Source organism: Alexandromys fortis, unplaced genomic scaffold (assembly GCF_014885135.2).
Source record: "Alexandromys fortis isolate MF-2015 unplaced genomic scaffold, M_Fortis_MF-2015_v1.1 scaffold_104, whole genome shotgun sequence".
In the NCBI taxonomy this organism is placed as follows: Eukaryota; Metazoa; Chordata; class Mammalia; order Rodentia; family Cricetidae; genus Alexandromys; species Alexandromys fortis.
The window spans coordinates 3,347,556-3,370,616 of NW_026068000.1; the positions used below are offsets into that span (position 1 = coordinate 3,347,556).

At 40.2% G+C, this 23,061-nt stretch overlaps 1 protein-coding gene across 2 annotated transcripts in view; it reads right to left on the reverse strand.

Moving 5' to 3' along the window:
- The window catches only part of Psma8 (proteasome 20S subunit alpha 8), a 58,598-nt gene that overhangs the window by 26,790 nt on the left and 8,747 nt on the right, over window positions 1-23,061 (reverse strand). The window contains exons 2-4 of one of the 2 annotated variants that reach the window (XM_050160695.1): window positions 9,980-10,106; window positions 5,757-5,881; window positions 2,114-2,236 (exon numbers count right to left, since the gene is read on the reverse strand). In XM_050160695.1, the coding sequence (XP_050016652.1) occupies window positions 2,114-2,236; window positions 5,757-5,881; window positions 9,980-10,106 (375 nt within the window). Of the gene's footprint in view, window positions 1-2,113; window positions 2,237-5,756; window positions 5,899-9,975; window positions 10,107-23,061 lie in introns of both variants that reach the window. The other variant, XM_050160694.1, reaches the window with a different exon arrangement.

Genomic DNA, 23,061 nt, shown 5'->3' on the forward strand with positions numbered 1-23,061 from the left:
TTATATATATTCATTTCAGAGGACATGGGTTCCATAGTAGGTGTCCACATAGCAACCAACAACTAACTATAGTCCAGATCCAAAGGCTGTGATGTCCTCTCCTGGTATCAGACATGCACATGGTATGCAGACACACATCCAAGCAGAACATCCATATACATAAAAAGAATGCACACACATACACAATAGATAACACTTCAAAAAAAGTTTTTCTGTGTTTTTTCACATTCACTGTTTTGAAAAGCTATGCTTGTATTTTAGTTGGATTATGGCTTCATTCAAGTGTTAGGAAAGGATATTTATTATTTTTTTATTAAAGATTTCTGTCTCTTCCCCACCACCGCCTCTCCTTTCCCTCCCCCTCCCAGGAAAGGATATTTAATGTCCTCAGTGAAGTATCTGTATTCCACTCAAGGTAGTTGCTTTTTAACAGTTAGTTACAGGCTGGAATGTGGGACCACAAAAGGGAACTTTTTAAGCCACTTACACTGAAGTCTCTTGGCTAACTATTATCTTAAAGTAAATTAAAAATTTCTTAGTAGGCTATGGTGGTGCATGAGTCTCAGCCAGCATGAACTACACAGAAGGAGACTGTCTAAAAATAAGCCTTTACATTTCCTGAGGAGTTTGGTGGTGGTGGTGATAGTATTGTCGTGTTTTTGGTTTTGCTTTGTATTTTGAAAAGTTCCCCCTCCCCCTAGGCTGGCCTGGCCTGCTTGGCTGCCCGCTATCACCGCCTGGGCCTGCTGCTTGCCCCTGGGAATCTGCCAGGCTCTGGCAGCTGTTTCTGCCAGGCTGCTCCACCAGCCCGCCAGGACACGCTAACATTTTAAAAATAAAAGTGATATAAACTCAAGTGTGAAATTATTTAAAGCCTGAATACTTAACTTTTAATAATTAAGCTAAAATCACTTATACTACACTCTGTAGTTGTAGTCTTATTCTACACAAGGCAGTTTATGAAAACTCGCTGCTGGAAACTCTGTTTCTCTGGGCCTTGGTACGGAAACAAGAATAACTTATGCAGAAAAACAATCTACTTATTGTATGAAGCTTACTAACTATATACTAACACAAAATATGTATCAGAGTTTATGGTTATCTGACTCCCTAGGAGAGAGGACAAGGTACTGGAGAGATAACTCAGCAGCTAAAAGTGAGCCCACTTGGTGGCTATGGACAGTTGCAAAGGATCTGATTCCCTCTTCCAGCCTCTGAGAGCTGGTTTTCCCGTCTTCCTTTTTCCTTTCCTCTCTGTGGGGCTGGAAAATCATCTGGGAGTGTGGTGTCCAATTAACCTCGGCTTTTTCTAATTCCCTCTGATTTGGTCTGATTTGGATTGCTAAGTAGGTGGAGAGGCTTATCGGGTATAGAAACTTTTCACTCCCTTTGTAGGACAGTCCTGACAAGCTCAATAGAAGCCTGAGTCTCAGTAGTTTACCCTGAGGCAATACCTGGTTTGATAAAGACCACAAACTCAGGCACCACCCAGGAACAGACCTCCCAGAGGAAATTCCTAACATTCCAACCATTGTAGATCGCACACACCCTGCTAATGTAACTTTTCTAGGTTTTGCCTTTAAATAATGCCCTCTATGGCCTTCCAGCCACCCCCCCCACACACACACACACCCGCTCCAGAGGAGCTGGATAAAGAAGACTCGAAAAAATCACAAGTTTGTTCTCTGGGGTACAATTCAAATACCCTGTGGAAATGGTCTTGAGCATCTCTGGAGAGGGGTCATCATTTGGAAGGCTTTCTCGGAAGTAGAGTCTGGACTGAGGCAACTCCTAGAGGAGGGGCTTGGAATGGAACTTCCACCCAAACATTTCTGACTCTTTGGGTATCTGGATGCCAGCTTGGGGTCACATTTCCAACCAAACAGCATGCACCACCATGACTGGTTTAAACCAAGGTCTTTTACTATCCTAAACTATCATTTCTGAGGAGTTAAATCACTACAATCTATACTCTGTGTCACAGTCAATATTTTAATGCAACATAATTCTGTCATGCCCCTGAATGTCATAAAACATTTAAATTTATTTCAATTTTGCAATAAATTAATGCATCTGACAACTTCTATGAAAAATGAATGAATTCATTACTCGCCTTCCAAGCATGGTAAGTTCCGGAGGGATCTGTCTGATACAATCTTGGGATTCCATCGTCATCAAATCCTACAATTAAGGCTGAAATACCAAAAGGTCTTCGTCCATTGCTCTGTGTATATTTCTAAAAAATAAAATTTATTTTTACTACAACACTGTCTTAGTTACTATTCTACTACTGTAATGATTGTTCTGTCTCTTTAAGAGAGGAGAGAGAGAGAAAAGAGACAGAAGCGGGAGAAGGGGAGAAGTGGGGAGAGAGGCAGAAGCTGCCACTGAGAAGAAGATGAAAAAGAGAGAGAGCTCAGGCAGGAAGCTGAAGATCAGCCTGCCTCTGCAGATGGGGGAGGGAGTGGGCATGGTTTGTCTCTTAAAGAGACAAATCATTACAGTCTGGTCTTTAACACCTTCTGTCAGCTCTGTATATGAATGTTCCTCATGAACATCAGGGAACGGCACTATCTGAGAAGTGTGACACTATAGGAGGTGTGGCCTTGTTGGAGAAAGTGTGACACTAGAGGTTTCATAAGCCCATGCCAGGTTCAGTTCTCTCTCTCCTTGAACTCTCAGCCACTTCTCCAGCGCTACGTCTGCCTGTGTACTGTGAGGCCCCTACCATGATAACAATGGACTAGCCTCTGAAACTGTAAGACAGCCCCCAATTGAATGCTTTTTAATTAACTGTTGCCATGGCCATAGCGTCTCTTCACAGCAACAGAACCATGACTAAGACAGTATGTAATGTTTTTGACCCTGCAGAGACCTGGGCATTACAGTTGCTGTCAGGGATGCTGAGTCCTTGAGCTATGCTTCCGAAGCACACCCTAGTTTGCCTTGAGGGACACTGTAGTTACTGTTAGGCACGACTCCTACTTGATAACGCTGCTATCAAATGTGCTCTGTTCACTGTTCACTGTCATTTTCTTCAGCTCCAAAGAAAAGGGATCTTTCGTTTCTTTTGAAGAAAAGCATACATTTCCCCCACAGAAAATGTAACATTGAAACCAATTATATTTCCTATTACTTTCATGACAGGGATCTTCCTGGGTTTGTGCTCCAAAGAGCGCCATTCTCGCTGAGACCGGCTCTCTGAGGAGGCAGCCCTGACAGAAAGCTAAGGATTGAATACATAGGTAACTTGACTTAATCCCGTGGCTGACGTAGTGCTGTGTAATTCTGTGGGTTGAAACAGCTTTTAGTGATTTTCTTTTGAGCTTATCTATATATGGGATCTATTGTCTCAGTTTTCAAACTTATTATATTTCATGTTTTGCTAGCAAAATTTGATTTTAAATGCAAACAACTTAACTATGAAGATAAATAACCTGTTTTAAAGTGGGGGTTATGTCGAATTCTTCTGCACTGTCCTATGTTTCTGCTCACACTGAGGTATAACATAGATGCTTTACAGATTATCTTACAAGAAAGACCTTTTAACTTACTTGTTTAGTCTTTTCATTTTGTGAAAAAGTCATATAACCAAAGTTAAATATGTAAGGAAAACGCTGTATCTCTGTCCCAGAGGCCTTGTCCTCCCCAGTGGCAATCTTACTGTCACAGACTTACAACTTTGTACTATCTATTCAAAGCCTTGATTTCTCCAGAAGAGATCTTAACAACCACACTTAAGAACCTTGTATGTATACTTGTTTTTGGTGTCCTTTTTCTATTTTTTATTTTTATTTATTTTTTTGTTTTGTTTTTATTTTTCAAGACAAGGTTTCTCTATTTAGTTCTGGTTGTCCTGGAACTAACTTTTGTAGACCAGGCTGGTCACAAACTCATTGAGATCTGTCTGCCTCTGCCTCCAAGTGCTGGGATTAAAGGTGTGTACCACTACCGCTAGAATGATGAATTCCTTTTTTAACAATTGGGAAAACTGAAACAAAATATGAAAGTAGCAATACAAAAATTTTGGAATTTCTTCTAAAATGAAGTAGCAAAGCTTTTAAAAACCAAAACAGTGATTTGATATATATTATTTATCTCAAAACTTTCTTATTTGGATTACAAAGAGTCCATGAAAAAGTCTGCATATAGAACCAGAGTACCTGTTTTGCCAGAGCAGCAAGATGTGCAAGTCAGCGAATCAGGAGGGTTCGTACTAACACTCATGCTCACTAGGAGATGCAAAGAATCGATTCTTAAAGGCAGTAAGATACAGAAGAGCCAGGATTACAATCAAAGTTACAGAAAATAGGGAATGAATATGGTATGAATGCACATAAAAGTCCAGGCCACAAAGATGAGCCAAACTGTGTCTTTTTGTAGGATAATGAACAGAACTGGAAACAATCATATTAAATGAGTTATGCCAGCCTCAAAGAGACAAAATGATATATTTTCTCTGATTTTTGGTTCATGTTTTGTATAGACATGTAGATTCATGACATGAAAGCAGAAGAGAAACTGCACAGAGGAACAGAGGATATCATGGGGGAGGACAGGAGGTAGGATAGACATGGAGGAATTTACTCAACATACACTATATACGTCTTTAAATTCAGAAACAAGTTTGAAAAAGGAATGTAGGCCTGGTGAGATGGTTCAGTGCTTGCTGCCAAGCCTGATGTGAGTTCTGTCACCAGGACCCACCTCCAGGTTGTCTTCCATATGTATACTGTGACATATGCCCCTGTCCCCACAATAAGTAAATTTAATTTTAAAATGTTTCTAAAGAGAAAATAAGTGGACACAAATCTGTATAGTGAGCATCCTGTTCAAGATTAGGCAGCAAAAAACAATGTTTCTGTTGAAGGACAATTTGCACAAGTAGAAATGAAAAGAATGAACCAACATGGAAAATTCAATCTCATTAGCTACAATACACAAATTAAAGCAGCTATTACATTAACGACACTCACTAACAAAAGAAAAGAAGTGAAAACCTCCATGGCGACTCTTCTGGCACAGCGGGTTACATGATAAAAACTGGTTCAATCTTTCTAGAAAGCAATCTGTCACATACAATAAAAGTCTTACATCAATTATAATCTCCAATCCAGGAAACCCTACTAAAACCTAACAGTACAACTTTAAAAAGCAAAACAAGCCATGACCAAACAGAATCATGCTAGGCTAGCAGAGAGGAGGAGAACAAGACGCTGAAATGACGTCCATTTTCAAACCATCATCGGAAATGTCTCAGTTTCTAACATAGATGCGAGAGAACGCCCAGGAAGGAGTCTCCAGCCAATACACAGTATGCAAACAGCAGGTGAACCCTTAGGCCTGCACGCATACTTACACCTGGCTTTCAATGACATGGCTAAGTATAGATTCAGAAGAGCGCACATCTAACCCTGATTAGGGTATTTTGGTTTTTAGGTAAAATAATGTATTATTTCTTTGAAAAACTTTAAGGAATAATATTTTTATTGTGTTTCTACAAGAATAAAAATGACCTTTCAAAATTTGACACTTTCTTAAAATTTTTATAATTCCAAGAACTGAAACTGATTTTGATTCTGGTGATTAACATAACCCACTTTACCCAAGTAAGTGAATGAAGTAATTGTGAGAATGAATAAGAAATTTGACACACTCAGTAGAATAAATGTTTGGAGCTAGTGCAGCATGTTTATGGCAGGACCAATGACAGTGGAAAGGAGAAAGCTGAAAAACTGCTAAGAGTACCTGCTCACCTGCTTCAACGTCGCTATGAAGCGCGTTATGTACTCCACGGTGACTGGGTCCTCCACAGTAAGCTTATGGCTCTGGCACTCCACCCGTGCTCTGTTTATAACCACCCGAGCATCAGCCGTCAGACCTGCGAAATTGTCAACACTTAAAAATCTATACATCTCTCTCTCTCTCTCTCTCTCTCTCTCTCTCTCTCTCTCTCTCTCTCTCTCTTTCTCTCTCTGTATGTATGTATATGTATATATATATATGTATATATATTTCCCCATCAAAAGTTATCTTTTCCCTACAACACTGCCTTCATAGAGGAACTAGGAAACACCATGTGCCTTAGCTGCGACTCATTTCCTTTAAAGACTTCATTCCACATACTCCTCACTGGTAAAGGAAACAGCAAATGACTTGTTAGTAAATTGTATGTTTTTCTTATGCGAGCAAGGAAGGTATTCTATCCTGAAGCATACCAATATTGTATTCAAATTATACTTGATGAACTGGGATATAGCAGTTCTCAATTTTTGTCAAAATGGAAACTTTGAAAATCAAGGATGTTAATTAAGACAGGCAGACTCTGACTGAGCTTCTGAAATAGCCAAAAGACTCATCCAAACAACTCTCAGCATGTCTGTAAGGAGACAGTGTGTTCTAGCTGAAGCCAGAGACTGACCGCAGCATGTAACTGACAGATTAGTTTGATTGTATAAATTAAGGACGACACTGGTATTTGACTGTTCTACAGCCATTTGGGTTTTTTTTAGCCCTTTAAAAAAAAAAGAAAGATTTATTTTGACCTGTGTGTGCGTGTGTGTGTGTGCACGCACACACAGCAATATGAATGCAGATACCAGAACAGGAAGAAAAGGGCGGTAGATTCTCTGGAGCTGGACCTAAAAGTAGCTGTGAGCTGACTGGCATGGTTGCTGGGGACCAACCAGGTCTCTGCAAAAGTATTCCACACTCTGATTGCGGCACCTCTCCAGACCCCTTCCATTCCTCCTTTACCACTAACTAGACTGAACCCCAGGTTCACTCATCTTGTTAACGGGCACTTCGCACATAGCCGTTGTTCTTTTTCATCACGAGATTTACCTTCCCCATCATGTCAACCTTGTTGCTACATCCACTTGGATCTTCACCCCTTGAAACAGGAGGGCATAAAGAAAATGGAGTGTCTGAATATTCGCCAGTTTAAAAATCACCCTGACACAGGTCAGGTATGATTTGATTAAAGAAAGAGAAAGTAATTCTCTGTACATCTAAGAGGAAGGACTAGCTAGCAATGGCCTAATCTACCCCAGGTTAGTGTTTTATGCAACTAAAATAGTTCAGATAAGCTACTTGAGAATATGTCCTCTGTACAGTGTGAACGTGATCCACAGCTAGAGAAACGCTGACATTAAACATACTTAGAGTGGGGCTAGGGAGGGCGCCACAGACAGCAAAATCAGCTTTGACTTTGGTGCTGGCAGGTTACATGTGTCAAAGTAATACCAAGTCCTTCTGCTAGGCTTAACCCTGTGCAAACAGAGCGCTTATTCCATTTCACCAGGAATGTGTGACTGTGCTTTCGGCATGAGCTTCAGCAGCTGGACGGTTGGCTGGCTGTCTCCTCCTCCCCTGAGCACTTTGCTGCTCTTTCTGCTCTAGCATCTCTTTATCATTCCCGGTGCTCTTCCTTTCTCTCTTCTGATGATGTGGTTTACAACTCCTATCCTAAAGGTACATAGGCAACCTGTTAACAGTAGTGGCTCATTCATACCATGCAACACTACCAACAACACAAACCAAAGCCACTACTGAGGCATCCAACAGCGTGAGACAGCTGCAGAAGGATGATGTGGCACGAACAAGATCATCTGAAAAGGCTCCCCACCATGCTGTTTCATTCCATTTTTTATTTTATTTATTTATTTATTTATTTTTGGTTTTTCGAAACAGGGTTTTTCTGTAGCTTTGGAGCCAGTCCTGGAACTACCTCTTGTAGTAGACCAGGCTGGCCTTGAACTCACACAGATCCGCCTGCCTCTGCCTCTCACTGGGACTCAAGGCTTGCCCAACCCCACCTGTCATGACTCTTTTTTTAACTATAAAACTTACAAAATACTATGGGACAGGAAGCGGTTCAGTTGCAAAGTACCTGCATCACAAGCATAAGGATCTGAGTTAAGCTCAAGGCACCCACATGAAAAATTGATACAGTAGGTCACAGAGCAGCATTAGCCTTTTTCAAGGTTGATCAATACTTTGATTTTCTAACCATTAATACTGACAGTGCAATTTCACATAAATGAATAGAACAAAATGACAGATATTAAATTAATTTAATAAAATGACAGAAATTAAAGTAATTTCCGAAATAATTGGAAATTCTGTGCTGTCTATAACGAAGACAGGATAGTGTTCTGCTGCTGTGAAGAGACACCATGAGCAAGGCAACTCTTTTTAGTTGGGGAATTGCTTCCAGTTTCAGAGGTTTAGTCCATTATCCGGGAGCACGGCAGCAGGCAGGCAGGTGCTGAAGCAGCAGCTGAGAGCCACGCCTGATCCTTAGGTAGAGAGACAGAGAGAAACTGGGTCTGGCTCAAAGCCCACCCCCAGTGACACACTTCCTCCAGCAAAGCCACACCTCCTAATCCTCCTCAAGTAGTGCCACTCCCTGATGACCAGGCATTCAAATACATCAGACTATGATGGCCATTCTAATCCAGACCACATGTACTAAACCAAATTCATTGAATGATTTTTTTTTATGAAACTCAAGTCAATATTTCAAACAACTTTTAAAATCAAATATTTTAACTCATACAATTCAAAGACACTAATTTGATATATTTTGAGAAATGGTGGTAGAAAATATTATCTTTGTTTCCCATAATGAAGTCATTATGTTACAAGAGTAAAAGCTTTGCATATAGTTAAAAACATTGCATATATATGTGTGTGTATACATGTAAATATATACATATATATATACACACATACATATATATGAGCTCAGGTGCTTCAGTGTAAAGGTTGTGGTGTGTGGCTGGCTACATGCATAGTTAAAATGCACATTTGTTCACATGTGTGTTCACAGCCAAGTTTATAGAGCTGCTTCATGCAACACAGGCAAGCACTTCTAAAGGAGCTCTGACTCATATCTGTTTTATCCTCAGTTAATTTCTGTTTTTGTGCATTCTGAAACCTTTTACTGTTGTCAATTTTTTTCAACCTCACATTTAGTTGGGTCACAACTCACAGTTTAAGAAGTTGAGACTTAGCATGCATGAGGTCAATCTGTAGCCCAGCACACGCAAATGAATCCCTCCCTCTCTCCCTCCCTCTCTTTCCTAAACTGGGCTCACTAGTTAAGAGGTCTTGCACAACATCAAGTTTAGTTACCTACACCTACACGTTGGGCAGCTCGTAACTCCAGCTGCAGGGAACTGAAAGCCTCTTCTGGCCTCTGCAGGCATCTATACTTACACGCAGAAACCCACACACATATACATATAATACAAATAAAAACAAGTAAGTAGACTCATTTAAAATTCTATGTTGAGGAATATTATTTTCAGACCCCCCAGAAGAAAAAAAAAACCCTCAGTAATTCTATAAATTCTATGAATTATAAGTTCTTAAGTTATAAGTAAGGAGAAGGCCATCTTCGCATTTACGCTCTAGCTATCAAAGACCATTGTAAGTGTGGGGGTCTGAAAGAACACGCCCCATAGGGAGTGGCATCATTAGGAGGGGTGGCCTTATTGGAGTAGATGTGGCCTTGTTCTTTGAGGAAGTGTATCACTGTGGGGGTGGGCTTTGAAGTCCCCTTTGCTCAAGCTACACCAAGTGAGGCACAGGTTGCTCTTCCTGTGGATCAAGTTGCAGTAGAACTCTCAGCTCCTTCTCCAGCACCATGTCTTCCTGCGTGCCACCAATGTCCTGCACTGATGAAAATAAACTAAACCTTTGAAACTGTAAGCTAGTCTCAATTTTCTTTACAAGAGTTGTTCGGTCATGGTGTCTCTTCACAGCAATAGAAACCCTAACTAAGACCATGAGAAACCACAGTTTATAGAACTGAGGCCTTTTAAATATAGGTGACACTTTGTTTTAAATAGAAATAGGTCTGACTACATATATTGTTATATTGTGTAGATACACAAAACAGTGGCAATAGGACAACCGTGCTATCCCACTACAACATTATATATCATACATACCACTGAAAGTCTGTACATACCCGCAAAAGCCATGCAGACATGGTCATCGAGAGCACATATTTTTCTCACAGTTCTTTCATCTTGAAGTTTGGCCACTGATTTTTTTTCTACCCCAAGCACAACTATATTAGTTCCTCGAATTCCAACCTGTAAAGCCAATTTTAAAAAGTAAATTTAAAGTAAAAATGACCAATTATTCTAACATGTCTTTAAAACAATAAAATAAAGAAGGAGCTGTGTAGGAGATGAGATGCACAGGTACCGGCTGAGAGGATTCCTAGTCCCCAGCCACAAGACAAAGAAGACCAATAGAAGAAAATACAAAGAAAATAAAATCAGTGGTAAATCTATGCAAGAGTCTTAATCTTCCACAAAACACACAAAAATGAAACCTAAATGTTGCAGTGCAGAAGAGTTCCACATTAGCCCAGAATGGAGTATAACCAAGGTTTATTTATTAGAGGGTAAGCTCACAGAAAGAGTAGTGCTGGAACCAAATCCAGCAGTCAATGAGCACATGTAAACTTTTACATCTGCATTTATAGTACATAAAACCACGCCCAAAGTGGGCAAGTATCTTAAAGGCTATTGGCTGAAGGAGTTCCCACACTACCTCCCTGTTATGCCTATACTGGCAGTTTGTCAGTCACTTTCTTCTGTGCCCTGCAAAATGTCTGGCAGACTTCTATGAAGTAGAAATCCTGAAGGACCATCCTGTTTTTTGGAAAGTTCAATAGTCACTTATCTGTGGGTCCTGGATGTCCAGTTTATACAGTATATCATCTCCATATCATATCCCCCTTTAAATGAAAAACAAACATTTACAAACTGTAATATAATATAATAATTATATTATTACAAAATAATTTGGGGAATTTGGGTGTAGTTTTTGAGATTACTTCCTGCTGATTATTGTACGAAGTATTCTTAGGGTTCATGGAGAACTTTGGGGGAATCTTGTTTCATCAAACCACATTAGCCTGGAAGGGATCCACAGGTTCTCAGCTTCAGTGGAAACAAAAGCAGAACCTCTTTTCCAAAACAACATATACTTAGACCCAAATTTTGAAGACAACATACTTTTTATATATATAGGCTTAGCTTAGCAAATGCCAGAATCAAATATTTCTCTGTAGTCAAAAAATTCAAAAAAACACAGTAAGATACATAATCCAGACTCTGTGTATATTTCTTCTTTATATGGCTTATTTTTTATGTCTTTAATCTATGACTGTCTGTACTTTTATATTACTGTCTCTTTAAAGACTTTTATTTTTTAACCTATTTCTTTTTATAACTGTCTATATTCTTTTTCTTCTCTCTCCCAAGCCTACATACATTTAGTGTTTGAATCTGTCTTATTGTGTATCTATAATCATTTTCTGATCAGGAGTGTCTTTTTTTCTAAATGCTAAGCAGCATGGTTAGGACTAAGGCTGCTTTGCCTTTTGGCCCTGCTCAGTCCAACATTGTGTGGTGTAGGACAATTCTATATTCTGTCAATTATGTTTTAAATAAACTCTGATTGGCCAGTAGCCAGGCAGGAAGTACAGGTGGGACAACCAGACAGGAAGTAGAGGTTGGGCAATGAGAACAGGAGTATTCTGGGAAGAAGGAAGCTCTTTCCACAGTCCTTCCAGACACTGAAGAAGCAGGATGTGATCTACCCCACTGAAAAAGGTACTGAGCCATGTGGCTAACATATACTAGAATGATGGGTTAATATAAGTTATAAGAGTTAACAAGAAGCCTGAGCTAATAGGCCAATCAGTTTTATAACTTATGTAGACCTTCTGTGTGATTCTTTGGGACCTGGTGGGAGTAGAGAAACCAGGCAGGACAAAAACTCCAACAACAATTGTGGAGGAAGGGACATTCACCACCAGTTCTGCGAGACATGCTCACATTACCAGCTCCAGGGATGCAACAGGTCTATTGTCACCATTAAGCAATTTCTAACATGCTGCTCACTGACCCCATTTAAGTACAGGACCTCCTGAAAAGAGTCAGAGTTTGTTCTTCCAACATGAAACAGGAAGCTGGATCTTAAAGAAGCCATTAAATGTTTTGCAGCTAACATTGAGTCAGGAAGACTTCTCTTAAAGGAGCTATGTCTCTGCTTGCTGCCAGCAAACAGAGTCTATCTGAAGAAATGTAGCTACTAAGAACCTGTGCTTAACTCTGTTCTTTTGTGTCTAGAATTCCTTCCCAAGCTCTCTCAGTTTTTATGTGGATGTAGTTGCCCCCATGCTGGGGCCATCTGTAATCAGAGACTGTGTGTTAATTTCCCAGCTCCCCAGACCTGAATAATCACACAGAAAGTATATTAATTACAACATTGTTTGGCCAATGACTCTAGCATATCCCTAGCTACCTCTTTCCTCTATCAATCTGTGTGTTGTCATGAGGCCGTAGCTTACTGGCAAGGTTCCTAAAGTTCCGTGTGTCTTTCTCCTTAGGCAATTTGTTGGTGGAGACTGCTTGCTCGTTTCCCAAATGCTCAGACCCAAATAATCACATAGAAACTATATTAATTACAACACAGCTTGGCCAATAGCTTAGGGTTTCTTATTGGCTAGCTCTTATAGATCATAAAATGATCCATTTCTATTCATCTTTATCACTACGAGATTGTGATCTACCAGGTAAGGTTCTGTCGTCCTTCTCCTTTGGCAGCTACATGGCATCTTTTTGACTCTGCCTACTTTCTATATCTCTGTTTTAATTTCCTGACCGGCTTTACTCTGCTAAGCCATTGGCTTAAACAGTTTTATTCATTAACCAATAAAAGCAACACATATACAGAAAAATTTCTCACATCACCTAAATATACAACTTTAGGAGAATGAAAGAAGATGCAAATCAGTATTAGCAGAACTAATATTGATGAAAGCGTCTATCAATATTGATAGAAGGTTGGGTCTGGGAGAGGACCCTTTGAGTAAGAAACTTGCTATATGAGAATGAAGACAGTATCCACACAAAGGTCAGGCATACTTGCAAGTATTTGTAGTCCCTGGGGACAGAGAAAGGGGATGCCAATAACGAGCCACCTTGCCAGCCAGTCTAGTTGACATGGCAGGTGTCTGGTTCAGTAGAGGCCCTCTTTCAAGTCAAGGTGGAAAGTGGTAGAATTAAGGTGCCTGCTATCCTCCTTGATCTCCATATATGCACGTACAGGTACATATACCTGCACACTCATGTATACACACCACACAAGACAACACAGATACAATGAGGGCAAGAATTCTTTTAAAAATAGTTTTCTTATTTGTAGGCTTAAAATATAATTACATCAAGGTAAGGGGTTGAGGGAACAGTTCAGTGGTATAGCACTTGTCCAACAACTAAAGGCCCTGGATTCAAACCTCAACATTAGAACTAAGTTCAGCAGATAAAATACCACAAAATCTTTCCCATACAGCTCAAATTAAGAGGCCCAAGAATTAGGGGCTTGCTGTGCCCCAATACATATATTGAAATGCAAATTCCATGTATCAGAACACAGGGCCTTTGAGAGGTGATAATATTCTAAAGGTGGAACATTAATAGGCAGAGTTACTATCATCATCTTGACAGGCATTAAAATCAGATAGGAGATAACAACTATAGGCATTCTTGGGAGGGATTATCTAGATTAAATTAAGTGAGGTAGGAAGGCCCCCTCAACATAAATGTGGGTGGTACTGTTCTAATGGGCTGGGTTCCTGGACCAAACAAATAGAAGAAGATAGGCTGAAGATTTTTTCTTTCTTTCTTTTCTCTCTCTCTCTCTCTTTTTTTTTTTTTTTTTTTTTTGGTTTGTTCCTTGAGACAGGGTTTCTCTGTGTAACAGACTGCCCTGGAACTCACTCTGTAGACCAGGCTGGCCTCGAACTCACTGAAATCTGCCTGCCTCTGCCTCCCATCAACCACTTCCCCTCTCCTCCGAGATCCATTGCTTCTCTACTTCCCTTCAGAAAAGAGCAGGCCTCCCAGGGATATCAGCCAAATAAGGCATAACAAGACTTAATAAGACTAGGCACAAACCCTCATATCAACCTACTGGGACTAGGCAACCCAATAGGACAAAAAGGATCCCAAGAGCAGGCAAGAGTCACAGACACCCCCACTTCCACTATTAGGAGTCCTACAAAAACCACAAGCTAAATAAACAGCTGTAAATAAATATGCAGAGGATGCATGAAGGCTCCATTATTGTCCCTTCAGTCTCTGTGAAGGCCTATAAGCCCTGCTTAGTTGATTATGTGGGCTATGTTCATCTGGTGTCCTCAACCCTTTGGTTTCTACAATCCTTTCTTCCCTTCTTCCTCAGTGTTCCCCAAGTGCCACCTTATGTTTGGGTGTGGGTCTCTGCATATGCTCCCATAAAGCTTTTTTTTTTTAAATTTCTGTGAAGAATGTTGGAATTTTGATAACACTATTTCCACTATATTAATTCTTCCAATTCACAAGCTTAAGAGTTTTCTCCAGCTTTAAGTGTCTTTTTTTTGTTTCTTCTGTTTTAAAGATTTTATTGTAGACATCTTTTTCCATGGTTTATTCTAAAGGATTTCATTTATTATTGATCTGAGAAAGGGTTTCACTACACAGTACTAGTTGGTCTTGAACTCTGTATGAAGACCAGCCTAGTCTCAAACTCAAGAAAATCTACCTGCCTCTTCTGCCTAACTACGTATGGTACACTTCCATCCCTTTGTAAAGCCTACCTGCTCTGCCTCTTCCTTCTAAGTAGGTATGATACACTCCTGTCCCCTTTAAAAGCCCACCTGTGTCCGCCTCTTCCTCCTAAGCACATATGATACACTCCCATCCCTTTTTTTAAAGCAACTGTGAATGGCATTGTTTCCCAATTTTTTTTAAAAGAATGATTTTATTTGAGCATATGATAAAACATTTTTCTCAGCAATTAAAGGGGAAATGTAATATTTACCATTTATTATGCTACAGAAAAGCAGTATTGATATAGAAAATTAATAAATACATTTATATAAATGAATCTTAGAACCTTGGAAGAAACTCAAAATCAATAGAGTGAAATAATTAAATTGGGCATGGTGGCACACCCTTTAATCCCATCACCAGGAAGACAGAGGCAGGCAAATCTCTGTGAGTTCAAGGCCAACCTGGTGTACTGAGTGACTTTCAGGGCAGCCAGGAATACACATTCTTTTTTTTTTTTTTAACCTTCTTTGAGATAGGGTTTCTCTATAGCTTTGGAGCTTGTCCTGGAACTAGCTCTTGTAGACCAGGCTGGCCTTGAACTCACAGAGATCCACCTGCTTCTACCTCCCCAGTGCTGAGATTAAGGGTATGCACCACCACCACCCAGCTCCAGCTGGGCATTCATGTCATCCAGTTCTTCATCTCCCCACACCTCTCTCTCTTCCATCTCCCCACCATGTGCCCTCTCACCACAGGGGTGCCTAACCACCTAGCACCAGGACTCTTGGCTGGGTCACAGGAGCTACCTGTACAGCCTGCCCCAACCACAAGGGACAGTGTGTGCCTGGCCTAGAAGACCTTGGTAGTACTTGGTATAATGGTACCTGATTGCATGGTGCCCACGAAGAGCCAGATTCCTGGTTGATTGTGGCTCCTGCAGACCCAAAAGTCTGGGGAGAACACCATCTGTGTCCATTACCATTCAGGCCCGGGTGGAGCCAGTGACTCCTGGGTGATCGTGGCCCCTGCAGACCTATTTATTTTAGATTTAACATTTCAATATAGACACTTGTAGCGTAGCTATAAACTCTCAAAATCACTCACTGTTTCTCCTACATCATGCATGGTATGCTGCTTCTAAGAATTTACTTTCTCTTTTGGTTTCTTCTATAACACAGTTGTCATTGATTAGTATGTTGTTCAAACTCTACAAGTCTGAATATACTGAAGTTTCTATTATTTATTCTTTTTCCCATGTGGTCAGATAACATTCAAAATTGATCATAATTTCCTAGCATTCTTAGAACTTGCTTTGCCTTCTGTTACACAATCTATTTTAGAGAAATTTCCACAGGCTGATGAGACTATGTGGTCTACAGTGTTCAGATGGAATAGTCTATGGATGTCTGTGAAGTCTCTGTCATCTATGGTGTCATTTAACTAGCGCTGCTGTTCAGTTTTCACCAGGATGATGTATTGGTGAGGATGGGTTAGTAACATTATCCACTACTATTTTGTGGATAATATATTGGTAGTATTTGTTTTATGAAACTAGTACATCTGTGTTTGGTTCATATATGTTTAACTACAATGCTCTCTGGGTGGTGAATTGTTTCCTTAACCACTTTTTAAAGTTTTTGTTTTAAATCTATTTTATGAGATATTAGGCACAAGCTTGTTTCCAAATTCCATTTTCTTGGAATACTTTTTGTTTCCATTTTTTTTTTCAATGAGAGGTTGTATATGTTTTTGATGATAAGGTGCATTTCTTAGAGGCAACAATTAGATTCTGTGATTTTAATTTTTAGTTGTGTATGTATGTGGTGTTTCTGTTTTTTATTGTTGTTGCTATTACTTTCTTTTTTGAAATAGGACCTCACTATGCAGTCCTAGCTACCTGCCCTGAAACTAGGTAGACTGGAGTAGGCTTCTTGAGCTTGCAGAGACCTTCCTGCCTTTGATTTCTGAGTGCTAGGATGAAGTGTGCACAACAACATCTGGCTGGATCCTGTTTAATTTAATCTTCTAGTCTGTCTTTCAGCTGAGAAATGTAGACAACTAATATTGACTCATTACTGAAATATGTTACTAATTCCAGAGTCATATTTACAATGTTTTTTGTGTGTTTTCTTATTCTTTATTTGCTTATGTTCTATTCTAATGTGGTTCGCTATTTCCTTTAGCACCACAAATGTACTTATTTTCTTTAGTTGGAAGGATTCCTTCAAGAATCCCTTTAGAGCTAGTAAGTAGTCATGTATTTTTTTTAGTCTATTTTTATTGTGGTAAGTTTTTTTCTCCTTCAACTAACAGTTTTACTGGGTATGGTAGTGTGTGTTGGTAACTGTCATTCAGAACTTGAAACTAAGAACTCCTTGGCTTTTTAAGTTTCTGTTGAAAAATCTGATGTTATTATGATAGGTTTGCTTTTCTGTTTCTCGTAAATTCCAAATATCCTTTTTTCTTCTATACCATTTAGCGATTTGACTATAATATAATGTAGGGAGGTTATCTTTCCTATTAGTGTCCCATAGTGTGGTGGTTTGAATTAAAATGGCCCTATAGGCTCATAGGAAGTGCCATTATTTGAAAGGATTAGGAATGTGGCCTTGTTGGAGTAGGTGTGGCCCTACTGAAGCAAGTGTATCACTTGGGATAGGCTATGAGGTTTCAGAAATTCAAGCCACACCCAGAAGCTCTCTCTCTCTCTCTCTCTCTCCCTAATGATCAGATGTAGAACCTTTAGCTCTGCCTCCAGCACCATCTCTGCCTGAGTGCTACCATGCTTCCCAGTATGATGATGATGGACTAAACCTCTGAACCTGTAAGCCAGTCCTAATGAAATGTCTTCCTCTTTAGCTGCCATGTTCATGACTTTCCTTCACAACAATGGAAATTCTAAGACAGAAGTTGGTAGTGGGGACTGCGGTATTACTGTTATAAGCCTGGCCATGTTTTTGTGTGAAGGAATATAGAACACTTTTGGATTTTGTACTAGAAAAACTGAACACTTTAAGTGGGTTTAATGGGCCATACTAATAAGAGCATGGAAGACAGTGGTTCTGATGTTGATTTGAACTGTGGGGCCTGGTTCAAGAGTTTTCATAGGAGGTTATTAATATGTGGCCTAGAGATCACTCTTGTGATTTTTTTTTTAAAGAATATGGCTGCTTTCTGCCCTTATCCATAAATTCTGCCTGAGGCTTAATTGAAGAATTCTACATTAACAATGTGTGCAAAGGAGATTTCCAGACAGTCAAGTATTGACTGTGTTGTTTGGTTATTAGTGGCCACATTTATGCACAGCTATAATGCAAACAAGCAAGCTGAGCAAGGAAAAACACAAAACGCACAGTTTAAGGAGTAAAGGAACACCAAGAATAAAGGGAGTGGTGACCTCAGGGCCAGACCCCACCCAGCTAAGTTTCCACCTTGTGAAAAGGAATTAGAGAAGAGTTTAGATCACAGCACTCAGGAGGCAGAGTCTATAGTCAGCCTGATTTACAGAGTGAGTTCTAGAACAGCCAAACTTAGGCTGTGAAGAAAACCATCAAAACCAGAAAGCTGATGTAGATGTAATTGAATAAGGGTTATGTTCCAGCCCCAGCAAGCAGAAGAGTTTGGCAGCTTTAGCTACTTGATTATGGCTTTGGAGTCAAGAATAAAAGAAGGGGCAGGGGTTATTGAATCTCTTTATGTAACTAAGGAACGCAGCTGAATCCAGTCATGTTGCAGGGGTATCGATGCATTGAGGTCTAGGGAGGTCATTGTATGAAGCTATAAAGTGATGCCTAGATTGCCATGGAGACCACAAGATGTTTGAGATGCCAGTCATGGGATATCTGCTAAGGAGAGCTATTAACAGGGAATGGAACCATCCCAAGAGAAATGTATTTGGTGTAGGAGGTTTTTCTTTTTATGTGTTGCTTTCATTGGCTAATGAATAAAGAAACTGCTTTGGGCCTGATAGGGCAGAACTTAGGCAGGTGGAGAAGATAGAACTGAATGCTGGGAAGAAGAGCAGAGAGAGAGAGATGCTATGGATCTCCTGCCTGAGATGGACGCTGGTTAGAATCTTGCTGGTAAGCCACAGTCACGTGGCAATACACAGATGAATAGAAATGGGTTAAATTAAATGTAAAAATTAGCCAATGAGAAGTTAGAGCTAATGGGCCAGGCGGTGTTTAAATGAAGACAGTTTCTATGTGATTATTTTGGGTGTAAGCTAGCCAGGTGGCCGGGATGACAAGCAGCCTGCTCCTCCTGTTACATGTATTGCAGTCAACAAAGTTGAAAGGAGCTGGAGACCTGAAGAGCATTTTGGCATCAGACATGGAAATGCAGTGTTTGGAGTTTACTCAGGTGGTTTTTGGTCTTGCTTTGGTCTAATATTTCCTTACTATGTTCCATTTCCTCCCTTTTGGACCAGTAATTTATATCCTGTGCTATTGTTTGTTGGAGTTTGTGATCTATTTTCTCATTTTGATTTTATAGGAGATAATTGATGTGGGAGTGTCATATATCAATCTGTTGATTTCATTGGTTAAGTTATAATAAACCAGCTGCTTGGCCTCATGGCTGGAACATAGATGGGAGGAGTAAACAGAATAGAATTCTGGGCAGAAGAGGAAGTGAGGTCAGACTCTGCTCTGCTCCCAGAGAGACCCGACAGCTCTGCTGGAGCAGAGACGCCATGCTCAGCTCTCCCAGGCAGCTGCAACCCACGATGGACTTAGGCTAGAATCTTCCCGGTAAGCGCACCTTGGGGTGCTTACACACACCATTAGAAATGGGCTAGTCCAGGTGCGAGAATTGGCCTGTAAGGGCTAGAGTTCATGGGCCAAGCAGTTCTTTAAATGAATACAGTTTGTGTGTTGTTATTTCGGGCATGAGCTAGCCAAGCGGCCGGGGTGTTGGGGACGCAGCCCCGCCGCTCCTAATTCAACAGATGGCGCCCAGACGTGTGGACAACTGAATCCACAAAAAGCCTGAGAAAGCTTGGGAAAGAATGGAGTGAAGCATGTTTTCTTGGTAGCAGAAATTTCTTGGGTCTGCTCTGCTTGTTAGAAGCAAGCAAGCACTCTCATCTAAGAGACGCTTCCTGACTCAGCTTCAGCTGCAAAACCCTGCAGCTCATTAAGAGGTCCTGCCACAAAACACTTAAATGGTGTTGACGAAAAGCTGAACGCATGCTTTTCGATTTTCAGCTGTAGCATGAAAAAAGCTGTGCCGTTTAAAAATGTTGGCTTTCTGGTCTGTCCTGCCGCGGCAAACTCTGACTCTTTTACGCAGGCGGTTCGTGTGGTTTGCAAGCACAGGCTGCTGAAGCTCGCTGGCTGGCAGGGACCTTGAAACGCCATAGAATTGTGTCTATAAACAAGGCTACAGCCTGTATCTCCGCCATGAGGCTGGAAAGCTAAGGAATGGACTGGATTACCTAGCAAAGCCACGGCTTTAATCCTACTCATATTGCTCAGTAATTTAAAGGCTCCTGTGGTCAGAAAAACAGAGAGAGATACAGTAAAGAGATTCAAAGATAAAGAAAATGTTTAAATGATTTACAGTGTGTTAAAAATATATGCGAGCTAAAAGTTAAAAGTTCTAAAAAAAAAAAGTAAGAAAAAGAGAAGTTGTGTGTGGTAGTACACGCCTTTAATCCCAACACTTGGGAGGCAGAGGGAAATTGACCTCTGTGACTTCAAGGTGTGGTAGCACACGCCTTTAATCCCAGTGCCTAGAAGGCAGAGACAAACAGATCTCTGTGAGTTCAAGGTGTGGTGGCAAACACCTTTAATCCCAATGCCTGGGAGGCAGAGACTGGCAGATCTCTGAGAGTTCAAGGAGAGCCTGGTCTACAGAGTTATTCCAGGTCAAAGAGATACAGAGAATATAAAAGTAAAAATAAACGAAATAGAGGTTAAAATAAAGCGTACAAAGATGGAAAATACACAGAGAATCTTGATACTGTATACTATTATGCTCTCTTTGAATTGTTTGAATGCTGAGGAAGGAGCAACAGCTGCCAAAAGATATTTGTTTATAAATGCTGCTGAACTAATCCATCGTAGAGATTTTGATGCCTTGACTTTGAAATTTGGATCTAAGGACATGATACTTTGGAAAGGAGTTTCTTTTTTTGTTTTCACAGACGATGAGACCCTGTTCATTTCTTCTATTCCAATGTGGTATGATGGACCACGCCCTCCTGAATGGTTGCTGTGAATACCTTCAGAAAATTGCTTCGCTCAACTTCCGGCTGAGATGAAACTAGCATACAGGTTATATCATGAACAACCTAATTAACGACGCCCCTATTCAGCAGGAAGCAGTTTGGAGAGAAAAAACTACGCCCATGTTCCCAAATATTGTTTACAAATGTTCTTTTACATTTAAAGGGGGATATGATATAGATATGAATAATTTGCATTGGTATGGATTTTAAGGTCAATTTTGTTATATGTATATGTATTTTTGAACTTGATTAAGGTATTGTGATTGTGTAGTTCATTTAAAAATGTATAATTAGGAAATATAGGTTGTTAATGGATAATCATCGCTAATAGTTAAGCTTGTAGTCATGTTAATTAGATTTTCTAAATATATAGAGATATATTTCAGTTAGATAGACATTCTTCATATCTCTCAAAGACTGCAGAATATGGCATTTAAAATATTTTAATAACTTAGGACTTTTTATGACAATGGGACACTCTGCTCCTGGCAGCACCAATCTACTTCAAGAGGAAGATGGGCATCGAAGAGGATCCTTATGGAGATTGATAGCCATTTGGGCAAGAAACTGCTATTGCCTGGACTATTGCATAAACTGGACACAGAGAACCCGCAGAGAGAGGACTGCTGAACTTGCCTAAAGGTGAGATGATCTTTCGGGGTTCCTGATTCATGAAAGAGTCTGCAAGACATTCTTCAGGACAAGCAGATAGTGACTGCCTTTGAAAGTTCCTGCTTTGTGGAAATGTCTGCTGGAAACTATGGGCCTCTAGGCTGAAGATGGATGCCCCAACGGTACAGAGGAACTTCGGGTGACTGTCCAGGCAGTGAGATGTCTCTGTCATTTCTAGAGTTTGAGAGTTTGCTTATTTCTTATTTGTTTAGGTAATATTGTATCTTTCTGGACTCTTTGATGGAGTTAAGAATAGTTAGCTATAGTTATAGTTTTCCTTAGTTATGATATAGATTATTGTAATTTTTACTTGATAACTGTTTTGTTATATGTAATTTTGCTATGTTAAGTTAAAGCCTTCTTTTTTTGTTTAAACAGAAAAAGGGGAAGTGATGTGGGAGTGTCATATATCAATCTGTTGATTTCATTGGTTAAGTTATAATAAACCAGCTGCTTGGCCTCATGGCTGGAACATAGATGGGAGGAGTAAACAGAATAGAATTCTGGGCAGAAGAGGAAGTGAGGTCAGACTCTGCTCTGCTCCCAGAGAGACCCGACAGCTCTGCTGGAGCAGAGACGCCATGCTCAGCTCTCCCAGGCAGCTGCAACCCACGATGGACTTAGGCTAGAATCTTCCCGGTAAGCGCACCTTGGGGTGCTTACACACACCATTAGAAATGGGCTAGTCCAGGTAAAAAAAATAAACAAAAAAGAAAAAAGATAAAAAAAAAAAAAGAAATTAAATGAATACAGTTTGTGTGTTGTTATTTCGGGCATGAGCTAGCCAAGCGGCCGGGGTGTTGGGGACGCAGCCCCGCCGCTCCTAATTCAACAGATAATAGTTGAGATTTTCATAAGCATCAGTGACTTTGAGCTTTAGACTTAAATAAGTTTGAAACTGTTATAGACTGTGGGGACTTTCAAAGCTAAAGGACTGAATACAATTTTGAGTTGATATGGCTACGATCCTATGGGAGCCAAGGAATGGATAGAGGCGGTTTGAATTAAAATGGCCCCCATAGTCTCAGGTGAGTAGCATTATTTGAACAGATTAGGACATGTGGTCTTGTTGGAGGAAATGTGTCACTAAGGGTGGGCTCTGAAGTTTCAGAAGCTCAAGCCAGGCCCAGCAGATCACTCTCTCTTCCTGTTGTCTGCTGATCCAGATGTAGAACTCTGAGCTCCTTCTTGGGCACCATGTCTGCCTGAGTGCTGCCATGCTTCCCACCATGATGATCATGTACAAAACCTCTGAGCCTGTAAGTTAGCTCCCATTATATGTTTCCTCTATAAGAGCTGGGATGTTCACAGTGTCTCTTTACAGCAACAGAAACCCTAAGTCACACAGATCTACAATGTTCTACACATGCTTTCTTGGTATTTTGTCCTAGCTTGATTCATTCTACTGGTGAGGTCTCCATGGATCTAATAAACTTTTGATTATTTTACTTGCACCATGTTAATTTGTAATTCTTTTCACTATTTCTCTTTTTTTAAGATTTTTCTTTGTTATTGTTTTTATTGAGCTATATG